Source organism: Sitophilus oryzae, unplaced genomic scaffold, assembly GCF_002938485.1.
Source record: "Sitophilus oryzae breed Bouriz unplaced genomic scaffold, Soryzae_2.0 scaffold_179_pilon_pilon, whole genome shotgun sequence".
Taxonomy (NCBI): domain Eukaryota; kingdom Metazoa; phylum Arthropoda; class Insecta; order Coleoptera; family Curculionidae; genus Sitophilus; species Sitophilus oryzae.
The window spans coordinates 5347713-5363657 of NW_022146501.1; the positions used below are offsets into that span (position 1 = coordinate 5347713).

Consider the following 15945-nt stretch of genomic DNA (forward strand, 5'->3'; position numbering starts at 1 on the left):
ATGATACGATAATTCGGATTTTTCATCTAATCCTTGCTAGGTGCAACTGTCTATAAATAATATAAATGTCTTGTAATATCTGTCAAATTGGCCAGTTAGCTTAAACTAAATATCCTAACCGTTATTTCTTATAAAAACATTAACAGCTAAAATTACTCCAGGTAGCTTGTAACACTCATATACCGGGTGCGTCTGAAAAGTCACTCACCTCCTATAACTTTTTTATTTTTTCAGATAAAAAACGAGATTTGGTTTGGTTTCAGTTTCACAAGTTATTTTTAAATGGCACCCTCGGTATTTTTTTAATTTATTCGATAGAAAATGACTCTCTGAATAGAATGACATATCATATGTCAACTTTTGACATTCTCGCATAAAGAAAAATTGTATTTTAAATTTCAATCTAGAATGCCATCGCTGTGTTAAAAACACTAACTTTTAATCAAAGAGCCTTGGAAAAATAAATTTGATCGTCTAATGTCTTTAGTGTGTGACATGACCGGTTAAAAGATGCCCAAATCGTATTTTTAATCATATCTCAATTTTTTCAAATGGAACGAGGGTGGCTCATTAACATATTTGGAAAAATCATTTTTCTACTAATAATTTGGTACCACACACTTGGAATTTCGAACCAAATTGTCTTTATGGGCCGCATGTTACAATTTCAAATAAACCGTACCTATGCAAAAATGTCAAAGTTGACATATGATATGTTATTTTATTCAGAGTGTCATTTTCTGTCGAATGAAGTAAAAAACTACCGAGGGTGCCATTTAAAAATCAAACGTTGTAGTCATTTCCGGTGAAACAGGAAGTGACCGAAAACAATTGAATACGTCAATCAATCCTAATTTATGTAATATACAAATGTTCCAAATCTCGTTTTTTTATATGAAAAAAAAGTTATAGAAGTGAGTCACTTTTGAGACGCATCCGGTATAAATACCATGGTAGGAAGTAATTAGAAAATATAAATATCTAAATCTTGGCCTACACGGCTAATTTTGTTTTCAGTCTTGCCTTATCTTGAAGCAAGGTGCCCTGTTAATCTGTGTTGTAAAATATTTATTATATTCCTCATCTGGATGTTCTAATCCGTATTCTATGATTTCACATGTAGTCATTCTCTTGTAACTTTTTGATATGATAAACCACGTTTCATATGCCAAAACAGTCAATTCTAGTACATTTTTTTTTGGTCTAGTCTATTTTTTTTTAATAAAAAGTGAGATAATAAGGGGAACAACAAATTCGGTCTTGATAGAAAATATTAAACAATAAAAAATACAAAACTAAAAAATCTATTAAATAATAATAGATTAACCTATCTTAAGAGCATATTACGCGACTAGTCCGAAAAAGAAGCTAAATAAACATTCGGTATTTAACGTTTTATGTAAAACTATCTAGGTATTTTTACACAAATGAGGAAGGAAATTATAGATAAACGATTATACTATATTCGTATTGTAGCACATTTTTAGACAACTTCGTTATTTTTAAGATTTTGATGGTCAAACATCAACAAAATATTCCTTATGTTTGGACTAAATTTTTTCAAAAATAAAGACTTAATTTAAAATTCCGTTACAATACGGAAATAGATTGAAGTTTTGTGATTACAGTGATATATAATTTATATGGTTTTGTAACAAATTGCTCGCTGTTTTATGGCAAATGCTGAAACTCTGCAAACCTTAATCAAGCCTTAATCAAAGCACGTGTGTTTGGAATTTTGGGTGTGGATTAACACTGTAGCGTTTTTTATAAACATTACCACTGCGAACGGCAGCTTTTCATCGGAGAACAGTCGTGGGTAAGGTGTTTCACTAGAGAGAAAACTAATCAATAACAAAAAACAAAAAAATATAGATATTGGGCGCCAGGCATGTACAGAGAAAGAAAACACAGTTGTTTATTACTTAAAACTAGTGACTATATTCATTCATGATGTATCCTGATGGTAAATAGCATTGTACAGGGTGGGTCATTTAAATTATTGTTTAAAATATAAATAGGACCGGCGCGAGTCGTGTCTGGAGGGAGCAATTGCCCCTTTTTGACCTTGGATACGCCACTGATGTATCCTGATGGTAAATAGCATTGTACAGGGTGGGTCAAATTCGACGCTTTTAAATGGAAACACCCTTTTCTATAGGAGATAGACAAAAACTAATATCGGTGTCTGGAGCTCAATTTTTGTCAAAAACATGATGGTGAAAACCGCATATCGATATCTGTTACCGTTTCGGATTTACGGGGTGTTTTTCAAAAATATGCATTTTTAACAAATCACTGTAACTTTTTGCTATGGAAAATTTTGTATTTTTATGAAAACATTTCCAAAGCACCTTTTACGTAGAATTTAATGGTTTAAGTATAATTTTTTTAAATTAATAATTTAAGAATTATCAACAGAAAATTGGATTTTTATATGGGACACCCTGTATATTTTTAATTTATTGAAAAGGATTTAAAATTACCTTTCCCAAAAATATAACAAGATATAGAGTATATAAAAATTCGCCCGCTTTAAATAAGTAGGCTTTGAACGGCACCGGCTGTAATGCAAAAAAATTCTAGCTGCGAGCATCAATTAAAATGAAAATAATATTTGCTATGAGAGATGCAGAATTTTATAATAATTTAAAATATATTTAACCAACATCAACACATTTAAACTATATCTAATAACAATAAAAATAAATACCAAACCAAGACATGAGATTTTTGCTACAGGTGTTCGACATATTAACCTTATATCTGTTATGGACAGACGGGGTAGTTTTTGAACATTCCTCGCGGAATTCATTAACTCAGTGGGGGTGAAAGATACCCTTTCATAACTGCTAAGTATTTTTTAATTCTTGTCTAGATTATACGGAAGAATAAGGAACCTTTATTCGAAAATATATCCATAGGATTAGATCCATGGGCTCTAAGTCAGGCGGCCTCGACGGCCAACGGCTGGGATCTTGGTTAGCTATCAATTATTCTTGAAATTGGCTGCAAAAATTTGCTAATAAATTCAGCGTTCAAAGGCGGTGCGTCGTCTTGCTGGAAAAATATGTTTTCGAGTTCCATTAAGGGCATATCATCAATAAGGGGTCCAAAGCCTACTAATTAAAAGTGGCAAACTTTTAAAAACTCTGTATTTCGAAGGGGATTATAACAAAATATCAAGGGTGCTATATTTTTGGAAAGGTAATTTTAAATTCTTTTTCAGTTAATTAAAAATATAGAGGGTGTCCCAAATAAAAATCAATTTTTCTGTTGATAACTCTTAAATTATTAATGTTAAAAAAAATTATACTTAAATCATTAAATTCTACGTAAAAAGGTGCTTTGGAAATGTTTTCATAGAAATACAAAATTTTCCATAACAAAAAGTTACAGCGATTTGTTAAAAATGCACATTTTTGAAAAACACCCTGTAACTCCGAAACGGTAACAGATATTGATGTGCGGTTTTCACCATCATGTTTTTGATGAAAATTGAGCTCCAGACACCGATATTAGTTTTCGTCTATTTCCTATAGAAAAGGATGTTTCCATTTAAAAGCGTCGAATTTGACCCACCCTGTACAATTTTAATAATTATTATAGTGGTTATATGTCGAGTAAAAGCTATGTATGTAAATAATATTAAATATGTTCTTAACAATCTAACCACTAAACATAGTCTGTATGATATTACTTAAGAGATGTACGTTATTGTTTAAGACTGAAAATGTTTTAGATGTTAAATGTAAAACTAGAACTTAAATCTACACGTAGCTGTTCTTTATGTAATCTTGCTTCAAACAGTAACAGCGTGAGGTGGTCTCGCATCTCTGTACTCGGCCATCCAATACAACAAAAGGGGCCAGAATGAGGACACCCTGAATTGCAACAGCCGTAACTACTGACTAGACTGAGAAATGGGAACGAAGCAGCATGGGGCTTACGCTACATCCATACTGTGACAATATGGGGACACTACCCGTACCTTGGAACACTACTAGGACCTTGGATAATGCCCGAACCTTGGAATCAATACATAGATATGGGACACCTGCCCATACCTTGGACACAGTACGTCCATAAGATAATGTACGTTCATAAGATAACGGTACAGGGGAACACTACCCGTACCTTGGATACTACTAGGACCTTGGATAATGCCCGTACCTTGTAAATAGTCCGTCCATAAGACCCTAAAAATACGAAACTCTTGTTTAAAACCAAACAAGATCTAATAAACAAAATAAACCTACCTCGAATTACTTCCGAGGGCTCAATAATAAACAAAGAAACTGTCCTTTCTTCCATTTAACATTCTGGAGGACAACAGCAAATGTACACCAACGTGTCAGCAAAATACAAATCCGAGTTAAGGTGGATCAATCCAAAACTCTACCCTAAAAATATTCAATAATAATATCGAATCTATAAAAGATAATAACTCATCTTTACCTGTAGCTTCGAAATGGCAGCTGATTCAGATTTTGCAGCAAGATTTCAATTATTACCATTTCTAAAAGCCGGGTGAACAAAAGTGAGGTTAAGCGCGGAGAGCCGCCTTGACATATAACAAGGATCTTGACAGCGCGCGCCTCCACAGAACAGCGAAACGATAGCAGGGTTGGCGACTAGGGAACGTAAAAATTATGCCAAGCGTGCCAAATAACTTATGCCTGAACGATACGGAATCCGGTGATGATAGGCCAGACATCATATTATATTATATATAAAAAAAAATGTAGCGAACTAAAAACGTTACAACGCGACAGGATCGGGCTAAGCTTTAGGCAGATTTCTGAAATATAATATATCGTTCCATTGCTGCCAAAAGTCACTAACTTACTTTGTATTACTTCCGAGCAAAATGTGTCTAAAAATGAATTGCATTGCATAAAGGTGTTATAGTTAGTAACTATTCGGTATTAAAATAAAACATAAATAGCCAGAAATCGTTGTTAATGACTTTTGCAATCGATTCTCCGCTTCAAAACATAGTTAGTGATTGAATTTGGTTGTTCGGAAAAATGTTAGTTAGTGACTTTTGGCAGCAATAGGACGATCTATTTCCTTCGGCCACACACCCGCTTTACCCGACCCCCGAGAGGGACCTGAAAGTACAGCGTAATAGACTCTTAAGAAAAAAAAAATACAAAAAAATACATTTGTATAGTTACAAGCGATTAGCTCAAAGCCGAATATATTTACCCATCAATTATTATCACAACGAAATATTCTTCTTAATCCTCAAGTTTATAACCATTAACTTTTCTTAGAATACCTTTTTAAAAATGAGTCAGTCTTTACTGCGAAGATTAACTACTAAGTATTATTTGCCTAAACCTGTTTGGGAGATTAAAAACGGACCTAAAATACCATAATGGCAAATTTTATGAATGTATACTTTTATATTTTTTATCAATAAAGTTTAGTCTTTTGAATAGATATCTAAAGGATTTTGTAAATGGTGAGGTAATTACAAAAACACAAGATGCTACAAATTCGAGGTACGAGCATTGGTATCTCGGTAACTGTAAAGCCGCGTCCAAGCTACTCGAACAAAACGTTCGCGAACATATATAATTCACACTATACATATACTCGTAGCAGCCAGGTCGTAAACGACGGCACAGCCTATCGCATCGATCCCGAGGATTAAGGTGGGGGGAAGAATGCGACAACCAGTTTGCTCTATAGATCTAGGATGCGTTTAGGTAGTCGCTGTTTTTTCGAGTGCCCGGATTTCGAGTGCAAGCATTTTATTAAATAAATTAACCGGTAAACAGTTTAAGAACTTTTATCGTTGAAGAATCAATATTTAGCAGGCGGAGGGTTACAGGGGTCTCTTGGTAGATTATTGTTTTAGTGTATTTTTAAGACCTGTATTCATTTTCAGCCGATTCTACCAGGTGTTTCTCAAAAGGGGCTCACTTTTTTATTTTTTCAGATAATACAATGAAATTTGGTTTGTTAGTATATGACCTAAATCGGGATTGATTGACGTATTCAATTACCTTCGGTCGCTTCCTGTTTCACCGGAAATGACTACAACTTTGTATTTTTAGATTGTATCCTAAGTACTTTTTTACTTTATTTGATAGAAAATGACATTCTGAATAGAATGACATACCATACGTCAATTTTAGACAGTTCCAATTAAATAAAAATAGCATTTTAAATTTCAATCTAGGGTGCCAAGACTGAGTTAAAACTATTAATTTGTAATCAAAGAACTTTGGAAACATATATTTGATCGTGTAATTTTTGTTCGTATCCTTTCATGGCCGCTTAAAAGATGCCCAAATCGTATTTTTAATGATAACTCAAATTTTTCCAATGGTACGAGGCTAGCTCAGCATATTTGGAAAAAGCATTTTTTACGAATAATTTAGTACCACATACTTGGTATTTGGAGTAAAATTATCGTTACGTTTATTTATGGCCATTTTTAAATTGAAAATGTCAAAAGTTGACATATAATATATCATTCTATTTAGAATGTCATTTTCTATCATATACGGTAAAAAAATACCGAGGGTACCATTTAAATCAAAAGTTGTTGTCATTTCCGGTGAAATAGGTATAGTGACCGAAAATAAATGAAAACGTCGATCAATCCTGATTTATGTCCTATACTAACATACCAAACCTCGTTTTTTATCTAAAAAATTAAAAAAGTTATAGAAGTGAACCACTTTTCAGAAACACCCGGTATATTTATTTATAAAAATGTAATGGTAAAATTTCATTTCCGGTGTCAAACTTCCTATTAAGTAGTATTTTTTTTAATAAAAATAATCATAAAGATCTTTATTAACAAAAATGAAATTATATGGACGAAGTCTAGCTACATAGCTATTCTCACTCAACCTACAATAAAATTAAAATTATAAAATCTTTTCTTTGTGTAAACAAATTAATTGTAAATGTTTTTCACGATCCCAGTCAATAACTGCGTCTCCCATTGTCGAATACTCGGTAAAAAATAAAAATCACAGGTGGACGCCCGAAATTAAATGAGACCCTACCAAGTGTCCGGTACAATGTCCGCCGAAATGCACGCCGTTCGCTCCTTTTGATTTACCGACACCCGTCGGAAAAAGAACGCGCGCACTCTAGAGCCGGGTCCACATATGTAGCACTCTATTGTATCAGGATTATTTGGGCTGTGTCGACTGAATATGCATATTATCGTGCCAAAGTAAGCGTCCATACTTATAAAATTCATACGTATCAGCGTACAAGCGTGCGTATCAGTGTATGTGGACGGTACAACAAATCACATTGTATCGTCGTATCATGTTCATCAATTCTCGTTTATATTATCAGGACGGAACCCTCGATGCCCCTTTGATGATCGGAGAAAAACCGCCTCAAGACGGGTCACGGCGTATCAAGTTTATTGTATCGTTATACTGTATCAAAACACGTCCAAATGACAGATCGTGATACGTGTATCCGCTACGCAGTGTTAAGATACGCGCCCAAAATTCGGATTGGCATGTATCAGATACGGTATCACAAAGGTGTACCATATGATCGCGTTAATTCGGCGTCCAAACTATCGATCATGATACGTGTTGATGCAACGCGACGGAGATATGATACACCAAGATGCTACATATGTGGACCCGGCCTAGCATAGGCAGACACACGCTATGGCGTACAAGCTAGCCGTTCGGCGCTCCGCGCTCCTTAATAGGCTTAGGTTAGCTGTGCTTGTTGTCTTTATTATTTATAAATCTATCTATCTCACAATTTTCACTTAGTATCTGTTTAATTATATATGTTCGCGAACATTTTGTTCGAGTAGCTTGGACGTGGCTTAATAGATACGAACATGATAGATAGCGAGGTTCCTGGACCTCGGCATTTATAATAAAGAGTATAAATATTACGCTGTTTATTGTTATTTTACGCGAGTTTATTTTTGCGCACAGGAAATTTGACTCGTTTGCACATCGTCATAAAAACAATTTTCGTACCACGAATTAGGGACAAGATTTTTATCTGTATACTTATAGGATACCTAATCTGTGCTAATATATAGACATAATAATAGATAATCCCTTAATTAGAGCATAAAGTAAGCAGAGTGTTCAAAATCGGGTTATAGGTTAGTAAAAGTCAATATATTCTATAAATTATAATTTCAATATATTATATAAATCTGTCTAATCAACCGATTGGATATTATACAAAGAGGTAAAAAATATAATTATTTCCGATTCTTATAAATATTTTCTCATACTGATAACTTTTACTGAATTTGATATTACGAATTCCAAGGGGCTGGTACATTACAACGATCTTTACCAGGATTTCTACGTGGGTTTTACACAGGGTGTTCAATATAATGAATCACTGAATTCAACCTGCCTTACCTGTTTTAGCCATATTCATTCAGGTTTGCGAGAAATTTACTGCTGGTGATCAAGGGAAATGCAAATCGGGCTTAGTGGGACGATTTTGTGAATATATGGTGTGAAAAAAACAACAATATCCTATTATTTATTGTGTATAAATTGTTTCATAATATTGACACAGAGAAGAAGAATGATTTCGTGTTAGTGGTTTAGTTTTTCATCATTTATATTCTGTATTTTGAACAATTATATTATTTTGCGAGATTAGAAAAAGTCTCTTATTAAAGATGCTGTAATACAGGGTGAGTAAGTATTAAATAAATAGGTGTCTTAAATAATAGGGCTAGTAGATCTCGATTTTCGAAGAAACATATTTTCTCTTTACTGTTTTTGTTAATAAGTCCAATATAATCGAGTTATTTTAATTTGAAAATTAAAAAAAAATATTTTTTTAAATAAAAAAAAATAAATTTTGACAACCAATGGATATTTTCTGGGTTTTCTTTCTTGTAAAATTAATCTACTACTTATGTTGCTATATAGTAGAGTAGTGCCATATAGTAGTACATACAGGGTGAGAAAAAAAAATAAAAACATATTTTTTAATTCTCAGCATTTTTTTAAATACAACATAACGTAAAAAGGTGGTCAAATAGCATTTAAAATTTTTACATGAACGTCTTCTAACCGTACCAGGCGAGAAAAGTGAAAAAAAAAATAGCATTTAAAATACTTACCGTTTCCGAGAGGAAACATCTTATTTTCATTTACACCTTTATTTTTTTCTTCTGGTATAATTTAATGTAGCGACCAAATGACAAAAAAGTGATTTCCACGCTTAATTTCAAAGCAATTATGGGTAGTAGGCAATAAATAATAATAAAAACCTGAGTTTACGAATTAAAGTTGAGATAATTATATACAGCCTGCTAAAAAATTTATGAAAATAGGGCTAAAAATAACAAAAATATAACACTTTAAATTTGACCTAAATTTTCTCCGTTGCGTTTTTTGCATCTGGGTTTATAATATAAGTTAAAGAGAGATGGGTGCATAACTATGACAACACTGTGGAATTTCGTGTGTATTTCTCTTTTTTTAACTAGACATCGATCACAAGAATCATTAACCATGGACAGTGCATTTTTATTATCCCTATATGGGTTCGGAGCAATCGGGGTAAATATTTATATAAAACTTATTTCTAATTGTTTAAAAATGATGCTTACCTGAAAAACTATGTGCGACAAATTATTTTCGTCTCTGTCTATTGGTGCTAATAGTTGTAGTTTTTTCTCATTGAGGAAAAACAGTGGCGGTCCTTTTGGGAAGGACAGTTCAAGGAAGATATCTACATTCGGTTCCCCAATTATCGGTAATTCTTTAGGAACGGTTTCTTGACTAATGGCTGAAAAATAATAAAAAACATGCTTTAGAAATAAAGAACAATAATCCTGTACATTTATCCACTTATATCTACATTCGACCAGCTGATAAACTCTGTTCAACTAACTGCTCAACTAAACACTGTTCTGACTAACAAGTTCAAAACAGCCTCTACACTATGCGGAGAACTCTTCTTCGGGTTCCATCTCCTAATGGAGGTTGGAAATCATCATGGCAATTCTAACTTTGTTAACGGCTGTTCTGAATAACTGGTTTGAAGTCATTCCAAACCATTCTCTCAAATTTTTGAGCCATGATGTTCTTCTTCTTACTTGGCCCCTTTGCCCTTTATCTTTCCTTCTGTTATGTTCTGCAGCAGGGCATATTTAGGTCCTCTCATTATGTGTCCAAAGTATTCAAGTTTTCTCTTTTTAAGGGTTTAAGTTAATCACCTCTTCGTCCTTCTGAATTCTGCGTCGCAGTTCTACATTTGTAACCTTGTCAGTCCATGCAATCCTCAGCATACGCCGATAACACCATCTTTCGAATGCCTCAAGCTACTCCATTTCGGCATTTTTAAGTGTCCAAGCCTCTGAACCATAAGAGTAGAGTTGCAAATGCTTATAGCATTCTTAATCTAGCTTTAAGTTGATGTCTCACTGCAGTTTACAAAGGGATGCTCTGGCTATTTCTATTCGAGCACTTTATTTCTGCTGATTGATCCAGTTTTCAAATTATTAACTTTCACCTAGATATTTATATTTTTGTACTCTATCCATAGGTTTATCATCTATTAGAACATTGGCTTGGACATTTTTTTTACGATTTTAGGTTTTGGAAATATAATTTTTTATTATATTGTAATTAATAATGTTAGACAATGATTAAAACTAAATATTCTTAAAAAAATGTCTATACCTATGTGGCGGATTCATCTTTCCAAAAAATCCTTTATGGGTATTTCGCCACTGCACTGCAAGAAAATCTACAAAATAAAATAATTCTTTTTTGTAAACACTTCTGCGTTAAACCTAAACGGACGCACAGCATTAAAGTTATGTTTTATAGTACAATTTACTAACAAAGAAAAAAAAATGCTTAACGTTTCGGAAAGTTATCTCTTTCCGTCGTCGGAAACAAAAAAATACAAAGAATAAAGAAAAAAACTATTTAAAATATTGAAATTCAACTATTCGAGAACACTTGATTCGAGACTTTTGAGTGCAGTGGCGAAATACCCATAAAGGATTTTTTGGAAGGATAAATATTATTGTGTAACCTTTTTTTTTATAATTTAGAATGGGTGGGAGGGGGGTTAATCACTTCGACCTTTCAGATCCATTGTGTCCCCCTTTCTTGAATCATAACTCATCATACAGTCCCAGGGCTTTGACAAAAGCCAGTATCTCAGGGGACAGTTTTATAGAGGTAGTTCTCCATCTCCAATATCAGTCGTACCAAAATTCATGGCACAGATGGGATTTGTCGTCTCCGGCGCACTCAGTGATGAAGGGTGTACTGGTGTTTCCCCATCTTCCCCACAGAATCTGCATTCGCCGTTTCTTCTTAGTTTCAATCTACTAAGGTGTTCATTGAGGAGACAGTGTCCTGTTAAAAACCCCGTGACAATCCGAAGATTGTTCTTACTCAGACCCAGGAAGATCTGTGATTTTTCTTGATCATAAGCCCTCATTGTGTAACCTTAGAGGAATAGTCAATTTAATCTACCATCGGTAACTGTCGAGGCTGTTTTAGATGTCAGATAACCTAATAATCCTGTTTTAACATTTTGTAAAAGCATCAAAACATCATTGTCACATTTTAAAAAGCACCTAAAATCAATTAAAGTGAATAATGAAGTTCTTTTCTTAAACCGTAATTATAATTTTCTAGAAAAAGTTTACGGTATGCCAATAACAAAATATTCTGTTCTTTAGTGAAAGTTGAATAAATAATAACTCACGTTCGTTACTGTTGTTCATTCCGTGTGAAATTGCGTTTACACCGTGTTTGTTTTTAATTTATAATAGATTTCTGAAATTATTAGAAACCTGATACCGTTAAAATACTTACAAGATCCCCGGCTTTCTTCGATGTCCAGGATGATGTTCGATGATCCATTCTCGACTTCGCATAGACCTGTAACAAATATAAGAAAATTAAAATGTTGCAATTTTTTTCCTAATATTAATATTTCAATTTCAAACATTTCAATTATGGTACGACACTGACTTTTCTTCTAATACACATTATTTTCAAAATTCATTTCTAAATTTCATCTCTTAAAAAATTAAAGTCATTTTACTTCAGGCTCAAATCGACAAAAATCCTGAGTCAATCTTGTAACGTTTTTAGTTCGTTACATGTCTTTTTTATATGTAATATATGTTGTCTGGCCTATCATCACCGGATTCCCTCTCGTTCAGGCCGGATAGTTTATTTGACGCGCTTGGCCTAATTTTTACGTTCTCTAGTCGGCAACCCTCCTATCGTTTCACTGTTCTGTGGATCGCTGTCAAAATCGCTTCAAGGCGCCTCTCCGTGCTTAACTTCACTTGGCTTTGACCGTCCTAATGTCACCGTCAAAAAATCCTTGCTTCGAGAAACTGCAATTTTAAAAATCTTGCTGTATAATTTGAATCAGCTGCTATTTCGAAGTTACAGGTAAAAATGAGATATTATCTTTTTTGATTCGTTATTATTACTAGTGTTGGGAAAATTCGAATTAAATAATACGACTAATTCGATAGTAAATTAAAACTAACTAATTCGAATTATCTTTTTCGATATAATCGAGATAAAAATTAGTAGTATTTTATACTATATCTGTGGTAACCGAATTACAAAAGAACATAAAACATAACCTCTTATGGACGAATACGAATATTAGTAATTAGTAGTACTATTATTATTATTCTTTCGTTTTAGACAGACACAATTTTCATAAACTGATTTATAAAGGGAATCGACAAAGAAAGGAACGTCCGATATGAAAAATCCAGAAATCATTGTTATTTCTACGTAGGAATAAATCAGTTTAAGTGAAAGAATTTTCATTTCGTTCAGGACGAAAATCTTCCACTATATGATTCTTCATCTACCCAAATTTCTGAACACCTGTAGAACCTAAATTAAATTTTCATGTTTCTAATGGTCTTAGTTGCAGCTGGTGGCCAGAAATACGAACCGCACGTAAACAAGGACATACTTATATCGTTTTTGAAACTTTTGATAACGTAGAATTCAAACAATCATAAACTCAAAATTTAAAACTTTAAATTATGGACAATTTAATCGGCAGCTTCGGCACAGTTAATAGAATACATTGAATAAAAATTTTTTTGTTTTTGTTCAGTGATAGAATATAGGTATGACAATGGTTCCAAATTTGTTTAAAATAGCCCAGACGAGCTGGCTGGGCAATTTATTTTTAGGCTAAATTTATAATACTACCAATGTTAGGTCATTAAATTCGATTGGCGATCAATTATTCGATGGTGAAAATAATTCGATTATTCCATCTTCAAATTTATTGCTGCGTATTTTTGGGGTAGGAGTTACGGATACTAGCCTAACTTGTACCTATTTCATATTTTAGCTGGCACGTTGGCGTCCCGTTTCTTTTGTCCTCCAGAATGTTCTTTATTATTTAGTGAGCCCTCGGTAATTCGAGGTAGATTCATTTGTTTATTAGACCTTGTTTGATTTTAAACAAGAGTTTGGTATTTTAAGGTCTTTATGGACGGACTGTGTCAGTCCAAGTTACGGACATTATCCAAGGTCCTAATGGTGTTTCAAGGTACGGGTAGTGTCCCCATATTGCCACAGTATGGATAGCCCATTCTGGTCGGCGCTGCGGCTTAATGTGTCCTCATTCTGACCCCTTTGTTGTTTGGTAACAGGATCGCCGACAGACAGTACACGAGATGACCCACCTCACGCTGCTACTCTTTGAAACAAGTTGCCTCCAAGAACAGCTAAGTGTGATTTGGTTTTTGGTGCTTTCGATTCTTATATGCATTTTAAATAATATCCATTACAGACTATGTTAGTGGTTAGATTATTAAAATATTTGTATTCTAGTTCTAGTTGTTACAATATGATTTAGATTTTAGGGTTTTATTACATTACGCCTTGTAATAGTATTACTTTCTATAGATATTATTACGCTATATTAACAGATGAATAACCAGACATAGATTCTAGAATCTACAGGTTGCAACATATCAGATTTAACACCGCATAAAATTTAACAATTTAAATAAAGTAATGCTACCTTTCTTATATTTTCTATAACGTTACACGCATTGTATTTGTTCATAGTCTTTTCATAGAACATATTTAATATTATTTACATACATAGCTTTTTACTCGACATATAACCACTATAATAATTATTAAAATTGTACAATGCTATTTACCATCAGGATACATCATGAATGAATATAGTCACTAGTTTTAAGTAATAAACAACAGTGTTTTCTTTCTCTGTTCATGCCTGGCGCCCAATATTTATAATTTCGAGTTATTAGTGTCAATTAGTTCTTTCCAGTGAAATACCTTATCCACGACTGCTCTACCAACGAAAAGCTACCGTTCGCAGTGGTAATGTTTATAAAAAACGCTACAATCTCTACGGCATTTACTAAAAACTGGCAATTCCTCCCGCCACACGCTATATCTTTAACATTCCTTCTTCCATCCCTAGTTAGCATGCAATATAGCTATTTTTAAAAATATTTCAATCCGTTTTATAGCGTCATCATCAAGTTATTGCCTCTTTATTGGTTGACTTTTATTGTTATTAATACTAGTAGATTATCAAGTCATTATATCTTATGACCAGGCACATTGAGTGGAGAAGTAATATATATCCATATCACTGAAGAGTGCAAGATCATAATGATTAAACCGTATATAAAAATGTACGGTTTATAGTATTGAAGGATAATTGAAAACTGTACAGGGTGTTTCACTAAGAACAGCTCTCGGCTGTATCTCGGAAAGTATTAGTCGTAGGGCTTGTGGAAAAAAATAGTTATCACTAAAGAGACTATGACAATTTGCTGGAAATTATTTTCAAGTTTGTAGAACGGCCGCTAGAAGGCGTAACTGCTATGGAAAATAACAAAATGGTATTTTTTAAGAAATTTTGCCTAGATACGATATATTATAAATAATAGCTTCATGATCTTCAGTAAATTTAGGATCTTTTTTGTTGGAACCATTTTCTCCTATCTGCTAAAATAAAGTGGTGGTGGAAAGTTAGGTCTCTTTTTATTTAAATGTTATGCAATAACTCCGGACTCATGGTACAAAGAAAACAAGGTATGACCGATAGCGGCTCCAATTTCGTTAAATTTGCGCATACCACCTGTGACGTCATATGCCAAACAAAAAAATATCCATTATATATTGTTCAATTGCCACTAATAAAAAAGACCTAAAATAGGGAAGAATTAGGACATAACCCCAAAAGTTATGTCAAATCATGGAGCTTGACATTTGAAAAATTATTTTCACATTTAAATGTCATCTGTTTGACAATTTGAAACTGGCGCGCGGAGCTTGCCGACCAATGATGCCGTTTATCACCTGTGACGTAATGACCAAACTGCGCAATATCATACCTTGTATTCTTTGTATCATGCTCCGGACTGGATGATCGGAATCCAACAAGTGAGAGCTTGTTTAAAAGAGTACTTCTTACTCTATATTATACTATATAAACAATAAAAATAAGCTCTTGAACATAGACGCCAGAGGGCGCTGTCTTACAATTTATCAAACATTACGCGTTTAAAAACAAATAAACGCGATAGTATATGTAATTTTAGCTGATACTAAAGAGTAATAAAAGCTTAAAAAGTCAGCGAAAACCGTATCTCGATATCTTTTTTCAAACCAAAGTTATTAGCAAAATTATAATAAATACGAAAAAATAAACCCTTAATTAACTTATTTTTCTAACACGGTATCACTAGCCCTCTTGATTATGACCATTCTAATAAAAAATAAGATAAAAAAGATTATTTTATTTAAAAAAATCCACAATGTACCGGAACAAGAAACGACGCCTCAGTGAATTCATGGTAGGCTTTGGAAGAAAGTTGCTTTTAAAGGGATAGTTTAAACATCAAAATATTATTATATCAATATTTTGATAGTCTCAGCAGCGTTTTTAAACGGT

General features: G+C 33.3%; 1 protein-coding gene across 1 annotated transcript in view; it reads right to left on the bottom strand.

Annotated features, from left to right (window-relative positions):
* Positions 1–15945, bottom strand: part of LOC115882652 (cadherin-99C) — a 243377-nt gene that overhangs the window by 118063 nt on the left and 109369 nt on the right. The window contains exon 4 of the mRNA XM_030900847.1: positions 9599–9777. Within this exon, the coding sequence (XP_030756707.1) occupies positions 9599–9777 (179 nt within the window). The remainder of the gene's footprint in view (positions 1–9598; positions 9778–15945) is intronic.